A 23,234-nucleotide genomic window follows, 5' to 3' on the forward strand; every position below is an offset into this window, starting at 1 on the left:
ATTAAAAAGAGGGACTTTAAGTAATTAAAAAACGTACATAAAAATTCAAGGCTTGAGTTTTCTACAACTGTTTTTAAAGAGACTGGCTAAAAAGCCCCAGATGTCAGATTTTATTTCTAAATCCTAGGCATCTGGCACCATATGTGTTTTGGAAATTTGAGTCCTTTGCAGGCCAGTGAGTGGAAATCACTCCCTTGTTAACGTGCTGCTGTAGCTTTCAAGGTCTTGGAGAGCCAGAACAGTGGCTCCTGGATTCTTGCTGTCTGAGGGCTGGGAGTGTGAATCTCAAGGGAACACATCTGTGTATATCACAGCTACGACAGGCTGAGCTGCTCCCTGGGTTGGTAGCCCAGAAGTCCCTGTGCAGGGTGCTGGCTGTGGAGGTGCTCAGGGCTGCCCAGCACTGGGGGAATTCTGATTGTGGTGAGTCTGGGGTGGTAAGGAGAAACCAGCAGTCCTGGCTGCAGCTCATAGGAGCTGGCAAGAAGGAGGTTTTGTTATTCCAGTCCTGGCTTCCTTCATCGGAGAATTTACAAGGATTATCTCTGGAGAAACTCTCATAAATGCATTCGTTCCTATTGGCTTTTAGCAGCAATTACTGTGGGAAGTGTTAGAAGTGAGTGTTCTCTGGTCCCATGCTCAGCCCATCACTGCAGGAGTTGGTACAGTGTTTGGATGGGGGTAGTCGTAATGTGGTCTCTCTTTCAGGATGATGTTCCCATTTTTCAAGTTCCCAAAAGGGTTAAAAAAAAAAATGCAGAAAGTATTATGTGCAGCATGTTCTCTTCTGTTGTTACCTTACTCTAATTTCTGCCTGATATCCCATAGCAATTCAGATGCAGTGCTGACAGCAGCTTCCACGAGTTACTTACCATCTTTCCCCACCAAACTGCATTCATTGCTTTGAAATATCTGAGAGACAGTGCCTAGTCCAGCTGCTTCCTGGAGATACAATCTGGTAACTCAAGTGTAGCTCTGTTCAGATCTAGTGCAGAAAGTTTTTGGAGCTTTCAGGCGTAATTTATCAGTCCACCTCTAAGCACCACAGAATGCAGGTAATTGACTCTTTATTTCATGATCTAGGAGAAATGAGGGTGTCGTTTTAAACCAGTTGTTAATATGCAATATTTGAATCTATTGCCTCAGCTAAGTGTAGTAATAGAAAAGAGAAAAAGGGCCTGATTCGGTGCAACTCCCACTGCCTGTCTGGATCCTAGTGCTCTAGAAATCATTCCATAGGTCAGTGTCAAATAATTTGGTTTACATCTTTGTGTTTTCTTCTTTGTCTGACATATTGGTGAAAAGCATGCTGTACAGAGCTTGCTTCATCTGAATTCTCAGTAGTGCTGGCTGCCTTCTACAGAAAAAAAAAAAAAGGTCCCCTTGAGATGCTTCAGCAGTGGTTGTTAGAAACAAGATTAATTAGTCCCCAAAACTAAAAGCAAATATTTGAATTGTTGGAGCGCATTGAAACAGTTATTAGTTCTGATCGTTGTGGGGATCTTTAAGGTTCTTCATTGTGGAAGTTATTTTGCTCTGATCTGAGATTTTAAAGGATAGAGTTTATCCTCAGCACTTGAGATTCCCAAATGGGAGGAGAGGGAAGATGAGATAGAAAAAAGGTGACATTTTTGAGCTATATCTGGGTTCATGCTTTGATCTTTGCATCTTTTTTTCTATGTTATAGGCCACAACTTCCACTAACTGGATTCTGGAGTCACAGAATATTAATGAATTGAAATCTGAGATCTACTCATTAAAAGGACTCCTCCTGAACCGGTATGGATGGAATATATTGGTAGAAGATGATTGTGTGGGGAAGGGTTGCTTTCTGGGATTCTCTCAATCATAGAGAGGAAAAGCATTTCCAGCAGGAACTAGCTCTGTATCCTGTTATTGCTATTTTAATAATACCACTCCACTATCACTTTCTATTTGCAGGTCTCAAAATGCTTTTCAAATTTGCCTTAAATCACAGAGTGCTCTGCGTAATTAATAATTACTAAGATTTTTCCTTTTTGTTTCTGATAGAGAAATTCTCTGCCATTCCCAACAGGGAGGATGCCTTCCACCTGGTTTGAGGGGTTGACTGCATCTGAGCTGGCCACCTCTGTTCTGTTGTAGAGAGAACCAGTGGTGGATGCAGTTCATGTGATCTGTTCATGTTTAGGGACAACTGGGTCAAATGACACTTCAGCAGAACCTGTTCTTCTCCACTGGCTCGCTCAGGCATAGACTTATTATACAATGGATGTCTGAAATGATAGTAATACAAATCCCAACCTATGGGATAAGTTATAAGAGGAGGATCAGATCTCAGTGTTTATCAGCTGTGGATCCTTTGATATGAGTCCCTAACTTCCTTCTTCACACAAATTAGTCTTCCTTGGCACAAAGTCTTTCTGCTGAATACTGATGGCCAGCAGTAGAGAAGCAGCAGCTCTCCAGAGTGGGCAAGGGTGAGAGCTATCATTAGGGAAAAATCACTCTTTTATGCAGCTTTAGGGATAAAAATTGTTTTAGTTTTCAGTTTCCAAAAAAAAAGGCAAATGATTCTGCAGTGAGGAGGCAGCAGCAACACTGGAGCCCAGAAAGACTCCAGAATGAATTTGCTGATTGCATTTATGATACTGGTTGAATGCAGACATTCGCTTATTGAGCTCTCAGGAGATGGAGGCTAGATCAGCAGAGTTCTTCCATGGCCAGTAGTGGCAGTGAGAAGAGGGAGTTGAGAGCAACTACTTTTCCTAGTTAAGCATATGAAAATTAACTCTGTTGTGCACAAGCACTCGCTGTTAGAGTGTAACCAGCTTTGATCTGCTCTGCTTTTACCCAAGGCACAGCCAGTTCACCTGAGGGGCATGAGAATCCCCTCCACACAGCATCCCAGACATGAATCTGATACCTTTTCATATTCCCATTTTGCACGTACAAAAGCAAGGATGCATGGGGAGTACCAAACCAGACATGCTTTTCTGATTTACTCTTCACGATGGATCACTTTCTGAGGGCACTACCACTCCCTACTGGACTTAAATTTGTCCTTTTTGGAATTTAAATTCTCCTTTTAGAGATGGGCATTAGCTTGGCACTGTCAAATCCTTAAAGTCCACCTGGAGAGGACTCACTGAGGACAGTGCAGCCATATTTTCAGCTGGAGCAAGTCAGTATCTCTCCATTCAAATCAGAGAAGCTAAGGCAGTTTGCAGCAGCCAGGATCTGGCCCAAACATGTAAAGTGCGTGCTGGGACTAGGAGATGGAGTCTGGACTGTAATAAGGCAGCATGCAATAGCTGTGTATCACAGTGGAAGCGAGAGCCAGGTGGTGAAATTTCTTGGCGGAGGCACAAGGAGCAGATTTCTCTGACTTCTTACTCCAGTGGGAATTTTCCTTTCCAATTAATTAGTGATTGTTTTATAAGGGACACCCATGTCTTTCCAGAGGCAGCATTCCTGACTGCTAGCTTACTCTGTGAAATTGGCCAAACAAGATCAGTTCAGACTCAATTACCGGTTGCTTGTAAAGCGCTTTGAGATTCTGGCTGAAGAAATGAAGTGGCCTTGTTCTTGTTCATTGAAGTCTCAGTCCTGTTTTACATGGCTTCCCCAGTACAAATACTGTTCTCTCTAATGACAACCCCTCTGTTTTTAATAAAAACCTCTTTCTCTTCTTTTCTTCCCTCCCTTCTCTCCCCTAAGGAGGCAGTTTCCTCCCTCCCCTTCAGCCCCTAAGATCCCATCATGGCAGATCCCAGTGAAGCCAAGCTCACCCTCCAACCCCGTTGTCGCCAACCACAACAGCAGCAGTGACATCTCACCTGTCAGCAATGAGTCCACCACCTCCTCACCGGTCAAGGAGAACCACAGTCCTGAGGGTTCGAAGGTCAGCTGCCATCTGCTGAGCACCGAGGAAGGCAACAAGGCAGTGATTGATGTCAAGAGCCAAGTGCGGATGGAGGTGCAGGGTGAGGAGGAGAAAAGGGAAAACAAAAGGAATGAAGAAGAAGAGGAGGACGATGAGGATGATGACGTGAGCCACGTGGATGAGGAGGAATGTATGGGTGTCCAGACTGAGGACCGGAGAGGAGGGGATGGGCAAATTAATGAGCAAGTAGAAAAGCTACGAAGACCTGAGGGGGCCAGCAATGAGAATGAGATTGACTAAGGCACCCTGGCTTCTGCTGATGCTGCTGTACATCTTCCCCAGCCTCCTGCACTGTCCCTGGTGCTCTCCCATTTTGTGGAGTGCCACCATCCCTTCCAGTGATTCTTCCATGATTGACCTTGAGCAGGGTCGTGATTGCCTGGTGAACAAGGTGGGCCGTTTCACCACATGGCTGTGCAGCGTTGCAGTGGCTTCTTCTCCCCTCCCAGGCCCACCTTCCCCCCATGAGCTGGGGTCACTGCCTAGGCTGGAAGACCAATCGCCTTACCGTGCACCACAGCAACAGAATAAGTCCCCTTACAAAAACATCCAGCATCTCCTGAAGTGGTCGGCCTCTTTGCTACATCCCAGAGTCCTTCTATCCCGTTTCAGAAACCTATCTGCCCTGAAGTCTTTGATTTCACAAGCCTTTAATCCCCACATAATCCCCAAAACAGTTCTCGCTGTTTCCCAAAATACCCCTCAATTTTATTTCTCAAACTAATTGGTATTCTATTGCCAAAAAAATAACATTTTAATTCCTCACCAGATCTCAGTCTCAGCCACCTTCTTCCAAGCCTTATGCCAAGCTTCAAATTCCTGAAACTACCTAGTATTTGAGAGCACTAAATTTCTGGTGGGGTCCAAGGAACACTATTTCCACCCCACGTGCTCTCTTCCATTCATCAAAGTGGCCTCTTGCTAGGGACCGAGTCCAGGTTTCATGGCCACAGTAAAATGCATGAGAACAGGTGGCTTTGTTACTGATTGCTCCCCTGTAAAAGGACATCTTAAAAGATGACCCCACTCGTGGCAATTACTCCCCTTCTTCCTCCAAAGACAAGGAGCTAGCATCAGTTTTTGACATCTTTTATAGCTGTCCTGAATGAGATGATATCAGATGCTGAAATAAGTGGTTAATTTTGAATCTTTGCAATGGATCTGAGCTTGTTTTTCTCCCTAAGTGAGGAGAAAACCCATATTAAATGATCAGCTGAGACCTGCACCTACCCAGTGACAGGCACCTGCTTCAGCAAGGCAGTCTTTACAAGAGAGAGAACAATTCCAGCTCTGAGGTACACCACAGGCCCTCTTGCCCAGTCTAGCCATTATTTTTTTTTTTGCCTTTTTGGGGCTATATACAAATCAAAATGGTGAATTTTGAAACCTCTCATTTGCAGCATTGTGTTCTCAGCTGTTAAAATGGTGGTGTCCAATTATATTACTCACTGCATCAGAGCCTCTTAGCGGAGCAATTCTTGTAACAACTGAGTCTCACTGTCCTCACTAAGCAAGCGTGCTCGTCCGTGTGATCATGTATAGATTTCAAATATAAAATATGATTGTATATAATTGTAATAAATATGAGTTACCACTATTTAACACCAGGCTGTTACTGGATTACTGTGGCTCTTTTTTGGGGGAGAAATATACAGGGTGCCAAAGGGAGGAAAGTGGGCGCATTATGGAAATTCAGTCCTTTTCAAATGTTTTCTTGATGGTTGGTTTATTTTCTAGCTGCTCCAGTCCTAGGTTATGTCAGCAGGAGGCAGCGCAGAGAATGGTGGAAATGCAATACACAGTACAGTGCAGATAGCTGCGACAGCACCGTAATTCTAGGCTGCCTCCATTGTTGCAGAGGGTGAGATGGTGGATCATCGGTGAGTAAAATGCAGCTCCTCTGGTCCCCTTCCTCCCAGCAGGAGGCTCTGCAGGGTGCAGAATGCAACGCCGCACTCCATTCCACCCCAGCAGCAGGAGGTGCTGAAGGCAGTGTGTGAGATATCCCATGGCCCTCAGCCTTATCTGCCAGCAGAGAATGCAGTGCCACGTCCCGTGACTGCTCTGAGCCCTGCCATGTCAGTACAGAAGCCATTGAAAGAAGTGGAGTCCAGCATTTGCAGCTACTGCAGTCCCATCTTTGTTCAACAGAAGTATTTGGCTCCCTCCTAAAAAAGAGGGATTTACTTGATTCCTGAGTATTTGGGTGTCTGGTACACAGTGACATTTTCCTGCTCAGGGGGAGCGAAAGGAACCTTCATATTACTGTATTTAGACCTGCTGCTGGATGTGATGATTTCTCATTCCTTAAATGGACGAATATCTTCCCCAGGAGTGAGTGTGTGTGTGTGTGTGTGTGTGTGTGTGTGTGTCTCCGCTGTTTAACGTTCACAAAGAACGTCACATTTAGCTAAAACAGGGCAAATTTGAAAGTGTTTAAAAGGACAGATTTGTATTAGGAGATGGCACTTTTCATTTCTCCAAGCCAAGAATCTTTGTGAAAAGAAAACACGACTGAACACGAGGATGTAATGAAAAAGTATTGTCCTGCCTGTGTACATTTTATATACATAGAAGGTTTTGAAAATAGAAAGTGCCTGGACAACAGCAGTTGGTGAAATGTGGAAAATATGTTGCTGAGGTATGTGCCTTGCAAAGTGACTTACGAGGTTTACAATACAACCATCTCTGAGGGTTCGTTTTTTCCCCCTTTTCCTTCATGTTACCCATATTCAATCCATTTACCATTAAATTTCTGCAGAGTAAAAGGTAAGATTTCCTCAACTGCCCTTTCCACTCTCTTAGCTTTTGCTTCTTACGGCCTTTACCAGCTGAATAGGTCATGTTTTGTCCTTTCCCCAACCAGATACAAGTCCCAGCAAATTCCCTCAGAGTCCACAGCTGAAAAAAAACCATCTCTGAGCCTCCTGATGGGTCCTATGTACTTTGTTGAAGCGACCTAACCCTCCAGCATAGAATTTGGAAGAAGCCAGACCTTCTTAGCAGCTGGTATTTTTGGGAGTCATGAGTAACTCCTCAGTCTCTCCTTTCTTGTCTCTTAGTAGCACAGCAGGAGTTTTAGGGCAAGTATTTTGGTCTTGATGAACCGCACTGACTGCTAACTTGTGATTATTATTATTATTATTATTGCTAAAAAGCTCGTATAAGCTTCTTATATGAGCTGTTGTGTGAAATGTTTAGCCCACCGGACAGTAGACACTGAGAGTGCTATCATGTTGGCTGAAAGATGACCAGGTAGTCAGCCCTTTTTCTGCACACAGAATAAGGCAGCACAAGCAGTCACCCACCCTCTGGCTTACTCAAGGACTGTATTTTAATGTAACCAGCCTTGGTTTTGGCACAGAAAGAAAAGTAACAACATGGGTAGGTGGGTGCAGTGGGTTTACTGCATGGTTTCTATAGGTTTTTGGTACTGAGAAGAGAGAGAGTGAAGAGAACTAGCTTCCTCTGAACAGTGTCATTTGAGCACATAGCAGTGAAACCCTTTGAGCCTGTGCTCTCCCCTAGGGGGGATAATGTCAGGCTGGCACTTTCCAGTAATTTGAGGATATAAAAACTCCCCTTTCAATAGCTGCAAGAGAACATGGGGAGCTCAAAAAATGTGACAAAGTGGGAAAGGATTAAGTGAGACACGGCTCCTGATCCTCTTTGTCCAACCCTCCTCACCCCCAGGTGTAACCAGTTGGCCCTACGTGCGCCTTTGTCAGAATCAAGAGTTCTTTTATTGCCTTTTGCATGCCCAGGGTGTAACCTAGCAGCATTTGAGATCAGAAGGGATGGACTGCAGGGTCCCCCATGATCTTGCTGTTTGCTGCCCAACGTTTTACAGAACATTTTACTTGTAGTGTGCCTCAGTTTTCCCACATGATGGCAAAAGTACCATCTGGTGTGTACTGGGATGTGACAAATAAAAGCTACAGAGAAAGCAACTTTAGGAAGCAGATTTCATGCTAGGTCCTGCAGCTGACACAAACTCCCCTTACTGGCTGTGCCCTGTGGTGCAGTGATTGCAGCCCCCTGCCCAGCTGCAGCTACTCTCTTTGATTGCCTGGCTCCTATGGCCTGGACTGCACAGCTGTGGGTGATGAGCTGAACCACCCTCTGGGTTTAGAGGCAGACATTTTAGATGTGCTCTTTGTACAGTGGAGCTGAGCTGCTTCTAGCAGGTAAGTGGTTTTTAAATATTTTCTTTCTTACTTTTGTCCCTAGTGGAGTGGGTGAATGGGGGAGAATGGGCTGTTTTTCAGGGGTACCTCACTCCAGTGTGAGGTTTACTGGAGGGTAGCAGCAGGGAAAGCTGAGTTGCTGCCTGGGGTAGGGCTGAGGGAAAAAACAGTCTGCTTTGCTGCTTGTTTGTAATGCTTGCTACGGAAATAGAGGCTGCCTTTGCCTTCTCTTTGGTGGGGCTGTGTGATACCTGAAGAAACCTGGGCTGGATAGCAAGGCCAGGTAGCTTTTTGTTGCACACCTGCTGTACCGGAGTCAAGATTTGGAAGGTTGTTCTGTGTGGTGGAGCCTCATGTACAGCACCAGTTATATGTGGTGGTGACCCAGCATGCCAAAACCTGGTACCAAGCTTCAGCTAAGTGCCTTCCAATCTGGGCTTTGAGCTCTGCCCCACTGCAAGTGTACACCTTGTAAGGGGCATGGCCTCCAGGAGCTGAGAACATAAATAAAGCAATGCTGGGAGGTGAAAAGGAGGAAATTATTTACCTGAGGGCACAGAGAGAGCGTCCAGCTTTCTTAATTTTCCCTTTCATCCTCACATCTCCCAGATCATTATGCTTCCTCAGGAGTCAGGCTCTGAAGGCACCTTTTGAGCTGTGTCCATCTGTTATACTGATGGAAGTCTGGACCTTATCACTGCCTGTGCTGTCAGGAGAAAAAAAAAAAAAAAAAAAGTAAATAAAATAGTGGAAGTGTACCTAAATTGAATTCATGGGGAGCTGGAAGGATACAGGGAGAGTCCAGGTCCTCCTCTTGCTGAGCACTGGAGGCTCTGAGCTGCGCACTTGTGGATCGAGGGGCTGGCATGGTCTCTCCCAGCTCAGGGAAAAAAACAATCCCATCCTCAAAAGGGAGCAAGCACTAACCTAATAAAGGCACCAGCTGGACGAAAGGAAAACCGGCTCTTTGGAAAAAAAAAAAAAAAAAAAAATCCTTTCATTAGAAAAATAATATATTTCATCCTAATAAGGTAAAAATATTTGAAATGGGGCAGAAGTGAGCACTAGGCAGCATCTGTCAGGCCCTTTCTGGAAAGGGGAAGATTATTAAACTCAATTATAATTTATTTTTGTAAAGTGTCTTTCAGACTAAAAATCTCCCCAGATGCTTTGCAAGGACTGCTCAGGGGTTACTTACAGCATGGAGCATCTCAGAGTGCCCCTCTTCCCTCCAAGCCCCGCTTTTCTGCATCTACTGAAGGATTTAACCCTTCAGGTTTTTCTCTTCTGTTTTTGTGCGGGTTATGGGAGATCTTTTATGATGTGAGCTGCAAGAACATGCCCAAGGAGTAGAGGGGCAGTTGAGGTTGCACTGTTTTTCTGTTTTACATTAAATACTTGCATTTCTCTAGGGCAGCTCCTCCTGAGTGAGGAGGTGATTGGTTGGTTAGGATTGATTCAGAGCATCCAGGACTACCACTGGCTTCTTTGTTGCCTATTTTTCTTTTTGTGTCTGTCCCTTTGCCAGCCTGCTTGTCCATCTCAGTCACTTTATCTGCCTGGTGTGTCTGGTTTGTCAGCCCTCCTGCTGCTGGTTCCAGCCTGCTGCCATGCTGCCTGTCTCCTCTTGCCCCATGCTTTTCCCTTTTGCTCTCTACACTTCAGACACAGACTGCTTCCAACTTTATCCATTCCCTTTGATAAGCTAGCTAGGTTTTATCTGTGTGGAGCCAGAGTAACACCTCTTTAAAATTAATTTCTGTAACTGATTTAATTTAAAGTTGAGTGGATGTTCCTCCATCCCTCTGAACAAGTTTGCTTTATTTAAAGCATTTCAAACTGATGTGTACATGCACAAAAGACTGTGTGTTAAACTGCTGCCATCCTCCAATGCAGATGCATGGTTTGGTGTTTCCTGTCCTGGTACAGCATGAACAGCAGGTTTCATCTCTGCCTGCCTGCCTGTTTGCTTCTATGGCTTTGTTTGTTCCTTGCTGTATGGTGATAGCAGCCCTTCCCAGCAGCAGACACAGGTTCAGATGGGGGCAGGCAGTGGGTACAGGACTGTGGGTGACAGAGGGGCTCAGGGCTGTTGGTACCAGGAGCATGAGACTGCCCTGTGGGAAGGGAAGGGAGCAGGCTGGGCTCCTTAGTCTGCCTGTCAGATAAATCTTTGTCTGTTTACTTAAATCCTCAGTGTTTCTTCATTTGTTTGTTTAAAAGTTTCCCTGCCAAAAAAGAGCAAAAGGAAGGAGGGAAGCTGCCTCCATGGGCCACCCCCTCAGCCAGGATGGGGCTGGGGTACTTTGGGGACAGGAGGAGCAGAGGTGGCAGAGCACCCTGCAGCCTGGGGACACGGCCCTGCTCCCATCTGCAGAGCACCCAGGTGAGGGACCCAGCAAGCTCCTCCTTGCCACCAAGAACTTGTCCTCCCTCATATTGTTTTCTCTCCCCACAATAAGTGAGACAAAAGAGAAAGTAAACAAAAATCTTGCAAGGTCATGAAAAACTGGAAGTGCATTACATACCCACAGCTTATGACTGTACCGGGCATAGTAAACATCACCCCTGCAGGTCCTTCACATGCTGGTGTGTGCTGTCAACCAGACTAGGGGCTTCCCTTCTCCTCTCTTGAGTACTATGCAAACCTGCATACCCTGCAGAAAATAGGCATGTACAAGAATGCATACACATAGTCATGTGTGCTCTCACTCTTTCTCAATTTGTTCAAATTAAACTTAAGTTTATCATTGATTTGTAGAGAGACGGGGATCTTTTATTTGTGTATATGTGTGTACGTGAAACTCCAAAGTTTTTGGTGATCTACATGCTTTTTTGTTTGCAATGGGGACGAGCTGCTCGTTGACTTTCAGAGAGGTCTTAAAAGTTCATGTTCCAATTGAAGATGAAACAAGATTTTATTGTCTAGTTGCAGCAGCTTCAGTCTTCAATGGAATGCAGGTGGGGGGAAAAGGAAGAGGGAGATCTGCTTAGCTTCTCTCCTTCCACTTTCCTCCAGAGCTCCCTCTGTGAAATGCCTTCCAGTGATCTTGCAGGATGGCACCCGTGGGTTTGTAAAGCATTGTGCCTGACTGCACCAACTCAGCTGGGCCCTGAGCGGTCTGTGTGCACTGTGCAGCAGGGCTGTTGTGCCAAAACTTACTTTATGGAAGGGTTTGTGCTTTGTATTTGTAGAATCATAGAATGGCCTGGGTTGAAAAGGACCGCAATGATCATCCAGTTCCGACCCCCCTGCTATGTGCAGGGTTGCCAGCCACCAGACCAGGCTGCCCAGAACCACATTCAGCCTGGCCTTGATGCCTGGCCAATGCAGACTCGTAGCCAGGGACCCTGACTGCTGCTCATCTATGCTGAAATTCCATTCCAAATTTCATTCTCTAGAGGTATGGAGATGGGCTTGTTTAACAGACCTATCTCCCCAGCAAGTCTCCTGTCCTTTCTTGAAGTCAGCATGCTGCGTGAAGCCAGTGCTGAGCCTCAGTCCTTGCAAGCTCTGAGTTATGCCCAGTATGTGTTGTGCGTCATAACAGCTGCCTTTCCTCTACCAGTAAGCGTCAGAATTCTGAATTTCCTTCTGCCTGGGTGTAGGAGGCATTGTGTGAGTAACCATCCTCCCAGGCCTGCTTTTCTGCACTTGGTGTTCAGCTGAGCAAGCTGTGAGGAGTTTCTGTGGGCACTGGTGGCTCTGCACACCTGCTGGTGACTGCTGGGCATCCTGTGCTCACAGCTCCTGTGGGACAGCTGCCTGCTGAAGAGGAGCGCAGTCTGGAGCTGATGAGCTTGTAAGAAAGATTGCTGCAAATTGAATGAGTGCCTGCTGCAGTATGGAAACGTTCCTTGTTGGTCTGGACATAAGGAGAGGTGTAACCCGAAGTACTGTTTTCCTAGTAACCCACATAAATGTCCTTGCTAGGCTCTGTAAGAAGTACTGGGACAAATTGTGATGATCATCTTTCAGAGCCACCAGGATGGCCATTACCCTTACTGTAGGCCACCACTGATAGTCTGTTGCCTTTATTTCTGTCTGCATTGGCCCATGTGGCTCAGCAAGGACAGGTCTCTGTGCTAAGGCTGGTTTGTGTAATGACATCTGAAAAACAGGATGATGGGAAGCAGCAGCAGAACCATCTGGTCTCCCATTCTGTGTCCTAGAATACTTGGAATGCTTCTTCGTTTGAGGTAGTTGAACTTTTGCTGCCTGTTTTGGTTTTAAGTCTTATGAATCATATGGAAAGGGAAAGCAGGGCTCTATTTGGGCTGGGCTGGTGCTGAGGGATATTCCTGCTGAGGGTGCCTGTGCTGGTGGCTGCTGCGTGCTGCTTGTCATGTGCTGAAAAGCCAATGTCCTGTGCCTCTGTAAAGCAGGCAGCGTAGTTTTGTGAATACATGTTAACTGTGGGGTTCTGTGCTCAAAAAATGCTGTTACAGGGATGGGCTTGATGTAATCAGTGTACAGTAGCAGCAACAGTGCCCGGTTGTTGTCCAGACCTTAAAGCGAGCTGCCTCACTGGGTGTCTGCTGCCCTCCCTCCCCGAGGCTCTGAGTGCAGTGGATGCAGAGCTGCAGCATCATCCATCGCAAGGGCTTGGAAGGAATGCAGTAGTGAGGCTTTGATTTGTTCAACTCGCTGCTTCTCCCTCGAATTTAGCCATTCTCTTATGAAGGGCAGTGAGAGTTCTACAGAGAGCAGGCAAGTTCCAGCAGGAGCTTCCAAGCTGTGTCGTGTCATGTCCCCTCAGAAACACTGTGATGTAAAAATCCCCTTTTGCTGTGGGCAGAGCTCCAGAGAGAGCAAACCTCTGCTCTGAGGTCGGATTAGGAGCATGTTCAGATAATGACATCTGAAAACAGGATGGCTGGGAGCTGCAGCAGAGCAACCACGGGGCTTTGAAAGAGAGAGGAGTCTAATCCTCTCTGCTAATAAGGAGGCAGCTGCTGCCAGTGCATGGGGCTCAGCAGGCTCTGCTGTGCTTCTCCTGGGTTCTCTGACCGGTGGCAGAGGGCAGCAGGCTTAGACACCCAGCTGCTTTCATTGTGGGGAAGAGCAAAGCAGGAGGAGTTTGCTTTGCTTTCTTTGGGTAAAATGAGAACTTTGCCACTGTTCCTTGCCTCCTCAAAGCAGCTTGTTGAGATCCTTGTCAAATGGTACCTGCTGCCTGTGCTATCTGCCTCATACAGCAGGTGGGGAAAGCCTGTTTCCAGAGCTGCTGAGGAAGGGCCCAGCCTTGGCGTTTGTTCAGGTGGAACAGTGGGGACAAACTGCACTGAGCACCCAGGGTTTATCTTACCTGTTGTTCCTTTGCAGCTGGCGCTCACGACTGCTGGCTCGGCTGCTCCAAGGCAGTGCTGTAGCAGTGTGGATGGAAGGACAAAATCTGCTCTGAAAAGGACTTTCTCATCCCCAACGGCAGTCACTTCTCTCTGCCAACACGTGGCACGTGCAAGTGATAGCAGCAGGAGGAAGCTACAGAGGGGCCAGGTAAGGAATGCTTCCTTTTAGATCTTGGATGTGTAGTGTACGGTTTTGTGTAGCCTTGTGAAGTTCTATCACGATACATGGCTTCAGCATTGCATTTTGGTTCTTGTCAATGAGATGACTGGTCCCACGCCTTCCATGCAGACAGGATGGCCCATTCATACTCCTTGTTTCTCTTTTGATAGTGTGATAATCGCACAGCTCTAAATTTAGAGGGCTTTGGATGCCACTGTAAGGTTTCCAGTGGGTTCCAGCAAGTATGGTGCTACCGTGGGTCCCAGTTTGCCACCCTAAGTTTGCAGACTGAGGTGGGAAGGGAGAAGTCAGAATGCAAGCGGCTGCATCTCTAATTCACATCCCCCATCAGCAAATCACGGAGGCGTAAGCATCGCCTATTTCCTCCTATGGGGAAAGTTTGAGGGAACTGGGATTGTTTAGCGTGGAGAAGAGAAGCCTCCAGGGAGACCTCATTGTGGCCTTCCTTGAAGGGAGCGTATAAACGGGAGGGGGAATGAGGGTGGATAGTGATAGGACAAGGGGGAATTGTTTAAAACTGAGATGGGAGGTTTAGGTTGGATATTAGGAGGGAGTTTTTCACACAGGGTGGTGAAGCACTGGAACAGGTTGCCCAAGGAGGCTGTGGATGCCCCATCCCTGCAGGCATCCAAGGCCAGGCTGGATGTGGCTCTGGGCAGCCTGGGCTGCTGGTTGGTGACCTGCACACAGCAGGGGGTTGGAACCAGACAATCACTGTGGTCCTTTTCAACCCAGGCCATTCTGTGATTCTATGACTGATCGCCTCCATCACTGCCCTGGTGAACACTTCAAATGGAACTACAGCAAGGCTGCTTAAAAAGTTTGAGGCCAGAGTCCATAAAAAGAGAACTCTGTTCTTTTTGCACTTATCACCGCAGTGCTGGTGCTAAAAGTGGCTGTTAAAGGGGTGTGGGGGCATTACCAGGGCTGTGGTGCTTTAAAAGACCTGAACTGCTCTGAGATGTGTCAGCTGTCCAAAAAATAAAACACCTCCTCAATCAAGAAGACAACTCCATCACTTGAAATTTTGTTGGTTTTTTTTTCCAGTTTTTATTGAGTGAAAATGTCAAACCTTGCATCAGTCATGCAAAAAAAAAAAAAAAAAAATCAAATAAATAAAACACATATATTAAATTTCTAATAGCACTAAATTCAAGTGGAAAAATATTCAGTTCTTAATAACGCAGGTGCTGAAGAGACCAGATTCAAGTAAATCAGAGCACACCGTCCTGTTTAGGGTGTTTTTTTTTTTTTTTTTTCACTTTCTGCATTTTTGTCTCAAAACCTATATATATATCTATATATCTATATATATGTATATACATATAGATATATACACACACACATATATATGTGCATACATATTATTTTTATATTTATATATATACACATACATATTTATAAAACATTAAAAAGAGCATTGGTGGTTCAAGCATTTATTTCCCCCCTCCCCCACAGAAAGAAAAAAATAAAACAACAACAAAACAAAAAAAAATTACACATTTAAAATTCAAAATGAGCTAGCAATGGCTTATAGTCCTAGTGTGCAATATGGATATTACAAAAGGCTAGAATTCTCCCTCTTTGTCTTTTTTTGTCTTTTTTTTTTTTTTTTTAGTTTTTTGAAATTTTTTTTTTTTTTTTTTTTTGCTACATTGGAAAAAAGTTTTTCTTTTTTTTTTTTTTCTTTACAAAATTCCTTCCACGCAGACTTTAATCCAGTTGAGTTTGTGGCTAGAAAGAACCATCTAGTCAATAGTTTTCATTTCGTTTTTTGCTCCTCAGCAGTGAATGGTAGCAGAATCAGGAGGGTCCATCCCAAGGATTATTTTGTTTGTTTTTCGTTTTGTTTTGGACAGAACAGTGCCATTTCCTCTCTCCTCTTTCCCCCCTCCTCACACAGTTTGTTCTCTCTCTCTGGTCATTCTTTAAGCACTTACAGCATCATTGTTAATGGTTCTGTTGATACGATCGCATGAAGCGAAGAACCACCTCTCTGCAAGGGGCACCTCTGTGCAGTTGGGGCCTTTGTTCAGAAAAGCACTTAAGCGTGGGCTTCAACCTGCTGCAGCTCAAAAAGCGTCTGCTTAAGAGTTTTGCTGAATTAAAGCCTGAGCATGGCAGAAAAAGATGGGCTTAACTTTCTAGATGTCTTGTTGTTGTTGCAAAGATGGACACAGGGAGAGCTTTGCAGGTACAGGGCTTGGGAAGGCAGAGCTGCACACACCAGACAGGGCCGTGGGGCACAGGTCAGTGTGAGCCTCTTGGGACAGGACCTGCATTCCCTGTGCCAGCTCCTGGAGGAGAGGTGATAAAGGATTGGGAGAAAGACCGAGACACTGGGGAGAAGTCAGGTGCCTTGAGGGGGAAGGTGGTGTGCATAGATAAATATGGGCCCCTCTGGCGTACTGAGCCGCGTGGAAGGAGGTGTGGAACAGCTCTGCTTCAGCACAGGCCCCAAGCAAAGAGCTGCTGAGCGCAGCTGCCAGGGAATCCCTTCCCCTCTCCTCTGTGCCTCGGCCTTCTCCTACTGCCTTGTGGTGGTTCAGTAGTGCAGCTCGGTGGGATGGGCTGGGGTAGAGGTACAGACACTGCATGCAGCAGCAGGCGTGGCTCCTCTGTCCCCTGTGGTACTGAGGGGCCCAAGGGAGTGCCTGCCTTGCTGCTGTGAGCAGCCCTGCTAGCTGTGCTCAGAGGACGGGGTGTGAGGGCAGGGGCTCCGTGCTGACCCCACAGAAGTCAGTGAAAACATCTGGTTTGCAAGATGGGGCCTGTGTTACAGCTGAGGGGCTCCCTGCAGCCCATCACCATACGATGTGAGTGGCTGAATATGGGAAAAACGGACAAGTACGGAACCTGCAGCAATGCCATTAAAGCAAAGGTCTTCACCCCATCCCAGTTCTAGAAATTCCAGGTCTCTGTTCCCACACTCAGCCCCGGAAGCAGGAGCTTCGTTACGTTCAGGAGTTGGTCTGTGCTAGAAAATACACAGCAGAGGGCAGGGGATATACCAAACAAAACAAAAACAAACAAAAGAATGAAACCCTGTAAAAATAAAAGCCACACAAAATAACTGATAGAGGAAAAGAATTCCAAAGTATTAAATAAACTACAAACTAGTAATAACAATATTTCATTTGTTTTCATTTGTTTCATCTCTACAAAATTCAAGTTAAAATTCGGAATCGTGCAGCTCCGTCAGTGCTAGGAGTGTGAAGTCAGCCTCAAACCACGGAGTTAAGGCCCCCCTCCCCTGCCACCCCCTACAAACAAACACTACATTGAAAAAAAAAAAAGAAAAAAAGAAAAAGAAAAAAAATTGCACACAATTAACCGTATCTAAGGGCTTTACAGAAGGCAGGTGACCCCCCCCTCATCCCCCTGGCATTGGTTGTTTCTCTTTTGTTCTATATATAGTAATAACCTTTACAGAAAAAAATACTGTACAACTTCTTAATTTTTTTTTTGCCTTTCCTTTTGAAACATCATCTGAACATTCTGTCCCCACGTGTACGCAGCCGTGCTGCTTGTTTATAAATCAGACCTGATCTACACCAGTTCCTAAGGGAAATAATTAAAAAAAAAAAACAAAAAAAAACAACCTCAACTCCTTGAGGCCTTTATCGGTTCAGGGTTGAAACAAACCGTGGGGATCCCTTGGAGCTGAAGTGCTTGAGGAGGGGCTGCACATAAGGAGAAAAAAAAAAACCAACTAGGCTTAAAGAGAAAAAGGGACTCAGCTCAGACACAAGGAACCTTTTGCCAGGCTGGTGCACTTACAGACTGGCACTGAAAGAGCTACGACCAGAATGAATCTGTACGGCCGGTCCTCCTGGAGCCGTGTGGATGCAGAGAAGCCCTCTCTCTCACACTCTGGTGAGGATTTGGGGTCAGACAGCTACAATCTCACCTGCCCGAGTCCTGGGCAGTCTCCTGTAGTGTGTGTTCCCAGCCTGAGCTAGGAAAAGAGAGCAGGGAGGAGACGAGCTTGTGACCAGGGAAAGCCCAAGCTGCTGGAGGCAGCAGGTCCCAGCTTACTAAATTCCATTTACTCATGCAATGCCTGAACTATCAGCCCTACTCAGGAAAATTTATCAGCATGGACACAGAAATGCATCATTTTTTAGCTGGTCTGCATCCTGGCCTCTGCTGGCATCTCCCCACATCTTTCTGTGCTGTGTAGCCTGCGCTAGCCTCGTGTTTTGTGGCTGCAAGAATCAAGGCTGGGCAAATAACTTTGTGGGTGCTGCAGAATGGTCCCCACCCAGTGCTGAGCAAAGAAGTGGGACGTCCCACATGGGATCCTGAATGCCTGTCTGCCTTTTCCCTCTTCAGTGCTGCCTTCACCCTCTTCTGGAAGTCACCAGAGCTACATTTTAGTCCGTGCATTAAGCCCACCTCCAGTGAAAGGCAGGGGAGGAGGGCCTGGGGTGGGGACATACCTGTCATCGAGTGACTGCGTGGGGCAGAGAGCAAGTAGTATTTTCAGTTAACGGCTGGGATGCTCTCCTGCGAGCACAGTGCTCCTTGTGCTGCACTGTGGCACAGTGTGTCAGCTCACAACCTCCTGACTCTACCGAGTCCTCCTGAGATGGGGATACTGAAGCACCACAAAAAAGCCTCACCCTCAACAGAGGGAAAGCACCTGGGGTTGGGATGAGATGGAACTGGATGGGAGTTGAACCCCAGCCCTCCAGTGTGACAAACCCTTTAACTGCCCGCTGTGCCCTTCCCCAGTTACTTCAGCTCAATCCCTACAGGCGGAACAGCAGGGATGGGGAGAGGTGCCTTACAGCTGTAGACAGAGAAAGTTTTACAATATAAATAGCATTCAAAATTATTATCATTAATAGTAAAAAGGATCTGGAAGAACAGAGGAGTGTCCCATTCCCACCCCTGCTCATTCATTAATGCATCCTCATTTGCGTGACAATAAATACCCACTCCCACCCTCTGCTGTCTGATGCCATCCATTTAATGCTGGAGAAAGAAGAGAGAGAGAGGGAGAAAGGTGGGGGAGAGAGAGCACCCCTCGTCCCCCTCCTTCCCACTGGCAAAAACTGAGCTAGTTGTCTTTGTGACACCAATTCCTTGCATATTATATATGTGTGTGTGTGTGTACATTATATATATAGAAGAGACACACACACAAATATATATTTCTACAATTCATTACCTGTTGTTCCCACCCACCCCCCTCCAAGAAGTGGAGATTATTATTAATATCGTACAACTGAAAACATGGAAAAAAAAAACCCAGAAAGAAAAATGGGGGGACAGAACCCCACCCATAACAAAGGGTCCCCAGATGGGCGCAGGCCCCATGCACCTTTCAGGAGACAAGGAAAAGCAGCTGGTACCCTCAAGGTTCATGTCCATATAAAAGGGTACTTTTTTGCTGCATCCTGCCCCTGTGTTCTGTGATCTGCAGAATGAAGCAATGCAGCACCAGTCCCGCTGCGAACCTGTCTCTCTTATGGGGCCTGTGGAGTATAGGTTTCCTTCCTTCCTCTCTCTCGTGTGTGTGGCACGGAGTTTGTATTTCATTTGCCGTCCCAATCTTTGTTCTTGCCTCATGTGGGGTCCCCTAAGTAATTCTGTAAGATCAAAACCAAACCACTGCTGCTGTTGTCTCTAGGATTAAGGAGAAGCTGCTGGAGCAACCGTAGAGGCTAGGGCAGCAGCGGGAGCCGGAGCAGGAGCTGAGGCTGGAGGAAGGGCAGGAGCTGCCTCGTCCTGCGGCCTGGAAGCATCACCATGGTCTGTGGAAGAAGAAGCACCCTCCTCTGGTTCCCCATCATCTTTAGTGGCCAGGCCCTCAGGGTCAGGCAGCGATTCTTCAGAATCTGTGTTCAGGTCTTCCTCTTCGTCATCCTCCTCGTCGTCATCATCATCATCCTCCTCTTCATCATCCTCTTCTTCTTCGTTCATCTCCTCCTCATCGTCCTCTTCATCCTCTTGGGAAGAGTCATCTTCATCCTCCACCTCACCAGAGCCTGATGCCGCTGCCCCTGGCTCCTGAGGGGCGGCCCCAGCTCTGCTCGGGGAGGGCCCTTCAGCGACTTCTGACTGCTTCTTGCTGAGGTCCAGGGAGTCATTGAGGCCCACGCCAGCCGCGTTCTGCAGGAAGAAGAGGGAGCTGCTGTTGTTGTCAGTGCTGAGGTTGAGGGAACTGTCCAGGTTGATGGAAGAGTTCTGGATGTCGTACTCGAGAGTGGAGTGGGCGAGGCCTTCAGGGCCAGGAGAGATGGCAGGCAGCTCCCCTCGCTCCTGCTTCTCGTGTTTGCGCTTGTGCGAGTCCATCTGCGACATGCCCACCACCGTGTGTTTGCAGCCAGGGTAGGTGCAGTGGAAGTGGGAGCACTTGAGTTTGTACTTGCAGTCGGGCACCTCGCAGTCCACGCTCGAGCTGAACTGGCAGAAGCCGGCAGCACTGATGACATCCTGCTTGCCGTGGTGCTTACGGTGGGCTGTCACCTTAGTGCTGTCAGTGCAGCGGAAGCCACAACGCAGACAGTGGAAGTGTGTGCTATTGCCAGAGAACTGACAGTCTGGGAAGTTGCAACTCAGTGAAGACTTGAAGCGCTTGAAATCATCCAATACCAGGTTGTCAACGCGGTCGTGGTGCTGGGCGTGCTTATACATGTGGGTACGGCCGCAGAACTTATAGCCACAATTCTCCCGCGTGCAGTGGTAGTGGGTAACCTTGAGAGAGAATTGGCAGCTGGAGTCCTTGCAGTCCTCGTAGAGGTCGTAGCGCCGAAATCCCTCCAGCATCATCCCTTCATCCAGCATCTTGCGTGAGGATGCAGTCTTGCGGCGCTTGCCAAACGGGGACATGTCCTCAATAATCCAGAAACGCTTTTTGGCCCCCGAGGCAGTTGGCATAGTGATGGTATTCCCTGAGGAGAAAAAGTGAAGAGTGCTATTGCTGACAGGTCTCTCCTCATCCCCTAACTGTCCTGGCAAGTTCTCTATTTGCACAGGCAACACCACAACAGTCCCCCCCCCAGCAGCTCATCTCCCAGGCTCCCAGTAAGCCTCAGCTCCGGGACCCCTGGCTGACTGGTGCTGCACATCACTTCCTTTGATTTTCAGCACATCCCCCCTTGCCTCCAATTGCCACTCTTGTATAACTTAATATTATCCAAATACCGTTGCTCCTTCTCTGTTTTGCAACTCTGAGAGTTTCTCCTGCTGCTCAGTTATCTCCAGTCCTGCTTTCCTCTTAAACTAAACTTTAATGCAGAGGAGTTGGCTTCTTTCAGTCCAAGGGCCGATGTGTTTTACAGCAGTTCATTGTGGTTCAAGTAGTAAATGAATTTAAGCCTTTTAAAACCAGCAGGTGTACACTGCTTTCCCCTATCCAGGCTCCTTGTGAGCAGGACACCATAACACACTGCAACTGTCAAGGACAGGCAGGAAGTGGAGGAAGATCCCATGCATGATTGAAAGTGCAAGGGGGGGAATTTATAGAAATAGGATGGACTTTGGCCAGGAGACTGCAACATCCCTCACTGTAATGAGCCTACATATTACGATGAGTGCACTTAGAAAGACAGATGGACAGATGTTCAATGGGGCCAATTCTCATCACCACTAGCCAGCGGACTCCAAGAGAAAATACCAGTTCTACAGCTTTCCCATGGGTCTCAAAAATCACATGATGCCCCTAGTAAATAAAGAGCCCTCATCTATCTTCCAGTTTCATTCACAGGGCCAGCATAACTGGCTATGCTCATGTCCCCTAGGATCCAGCTGACATCAAGGACTCGACCTCATTATATCTATTAACTTTTTTTTCTTCTCTGCTTACTATTTCCAGAATCAAAATCTCCAGGACCAACATGCAGCAAAGGAGGTTGGAGGCAAGAAGAATTTCACACCAGGTGCAAAACTGTGAGTGTAATTGGAAATTATAGCTTGCAATTAAAACACACTTTTTTCCTTCTTTGTCCTCCATCTTCATGCTGAAATTACCATCCTTTTAAAGAGAGGCACAATTTGAGACATGCAGTGCATGGGACCTGAGAATCCAGAGCAGCCTGCATCCTCGTCTAGGAGACTGAGGAAACAGTCATTTGTTTGAATGCTGTGGGATTGTTTTTTCCTTGCTGACAAGCAGGTATAAAGCAATGGATGCTATTTTTGCCATACCTGGCTTGTTAGCTTACAACTCTTTAGATGAAAGGATTTGGACAGTTATCCAAGGAAGCTTCCAAACGTTAAACATTCACCATACTGAAAGGTGCAGATCTACAGGCAGGGTAGCAGCAACCTGACCTCCCCATATAGTGGCATCCTGGTGTGCCTGGGCTATACAGGTTGCTGTGTGAGCAGAGAGCAAAAGATCTTTCACATCCATTTGTTATGTGCACTTGTGCTCAAACTGCAAATAAGAGCACCAGTTTGGGGCATGCATGGTGAGATTATTGTGGTGAAACTGCATGCAAAGGCTAATTTAACTAGCTGCCAGTGAAAGAGTAGCTTTCTATCACTGCTTATTTTCTACTGGCAATAGAGTCCGTGACCAGATCATTCTGCATCCCCCCTTGCAAATGTATTGTAAAACCTTCTCTGCTCCTAGGCACACCTGGACAAATCCCTGCTATCGACATCAACTCCTTCCTCCCTCACCTACAAGAAATTACAGCCAAACCACCATGTATGGATGTTATTCTTGTTTGCCTTCAGATAGTACTACAGGATAAGGCATTGTAAAGAGAAGACAGAATATCTGGGAAATAAACAGAATTTGGGATCTGACCTGTTTAAAACTCCATGCATCTGCTCAGCTTCTACAACAGCCCAAACAGATGTGCTTAAAACTTCAGCTGAACCAATTTTGTTTTCCTTATACAGCAAAGTTTCAGAACAAGGGTATGAAAAAGAAGATAACCTGCTACACTCATCAGCCATTAGACAGCGGTCAGTCCCTAATGCTCAGATATTATAAACCTCAGCAGATTTAATCCCAATCAAATCTCAATGGAAAGTACATGCCAAAAGGTTGTCTTTTCAACTAATAACAATGTAAACATTTCAAAAAAACTATATGAAGATCAATAGGTAAAAACAAAAGAAACTTAAACATGTGTAATTAGAGGAAAGAACAGCACAAAGTAAGATATTATAGGTAACATGCAAATCAGTTAAAAATACAGTTTAGCATGTATTTTGGTCACTGGAAAACACTGCTCTGGACAGGGGGTGGATGCTTCTCCAGCCAAATCCCATGACAAAAACCTCTGAACTTCCAAGCAGAGCTGGTCCTCCAGCCATACTCCCCACCATTCGCCCCAGATTTGCATGTTACTACACATGCACACACTAAAGCTGGCAGGAAGAATGACTGGGACATTTATAGGCTGCCAGAATCCTCTTTAGTGTGAAACAAATATGCTCTTGATTAACTAGAAAAGAGCTGGGAGTTGGGAAAAGAAGCCAAAGCTGAGACACACCCTAAAAACCATTCCAGCCAGAATGAGAATCCCCAGCCTGAGCCACCTCTGATCTTAGTCACACATGGGAAACATGGCAGCTTGAAACTAAAGCTCTAAATGTATTTTCTGCAGCTGTAAGAGCAGCT

At 46.4% G+C, this 23,234-nt stretch overlaps 2 protein-coding genes and 2 long non-coding RNA genes across 9 annotated transcripts in view; 2 read left to right on the top strand and 2 right to left on the bottom strand.

Annotated features, from left to right (window-relative positions):
• The window catches only part of PEX14 (peroxisomal biogenesis factor 14), a 72,909-nt gene extending 67,382 nt beyond the window's left edge, over positions 1–5,527 (top strand). The window contains exons 8-9 of the mRNA XM_085242351.1: positions 1,688–1,779; positions 3,700–5,527. Of these exons, the coding sequence (XP_085098477.1) occupies positions 1,688–1,779; positions 3,700–4,165 (558 nt within the window). The 3' untranslated portion in view covers positions 4,166–5,527. The remainder of the gene's footprint in view (positions 1–1,687; positions 1,780–3,699) is intronic.
• LOC146542885 (uncharacterized) lies at positions 5,254–9,203 on the bottom strand. Its single transcript, XR_014887853.1, has 2 exons — positions 8,660–9,203; positions 5,254–6,093 (listed from the first exon to the last, which is right to left on the bottom strand). It is a non-coding gene; the product is annotated as an uncharacterized LOC146542885 (long non-coding RNA).
• On the top strand, positions 7,819–22,555 carry LOC146542886 (uncharacterized). The gene is made up of 4 exons (XR_014887854.1): positions 7,819–8,112; positions 13,439–13,612; positions 21,471–21,544; positions 22,233–22,555. It is a non-coding gene; the product is annotated as an uncharacterized LOC146542886 (long non-coding RNA).
• The window catches only part of CASZ1 (castor zinc finger 1), a 152,105-nt gene continuing 144,182 nt past the window's right edge, over positions 15,312–23,234 (bottom strand). For all 6 annotated transcript variants that reach the window (XM_085242336.1, XM_085242333.1, XM_085242335.1 and 3 more), the window contains one exon: positions 15,312–20,547. In XM_085242336.1, the coding sequence (XP_085098462.1) occupies positions 19,286–20,547 (1,262 nt within the window). In that variant the 3' untranslated portion in view covers positions 15,312–19,285. The remainder of the gene's footprint in view (positions 20,548–23,234) is intronic.

This window comes from Meleagris gallopavo, chromosome 23 (genome assembly GCF_905368555.1).
Source record: "Meleagris gallopavo chromosome 23, MGAL_WU_HG_1.1, whole genome shotgun sequence".
NCBI classification, from domain to species: domain Eukaryota; kingdom Metazoa; phylum Chordata; class Aves; order Galliformes; family Phasianidae; genus Meleagris; species Meleagris gallopavo.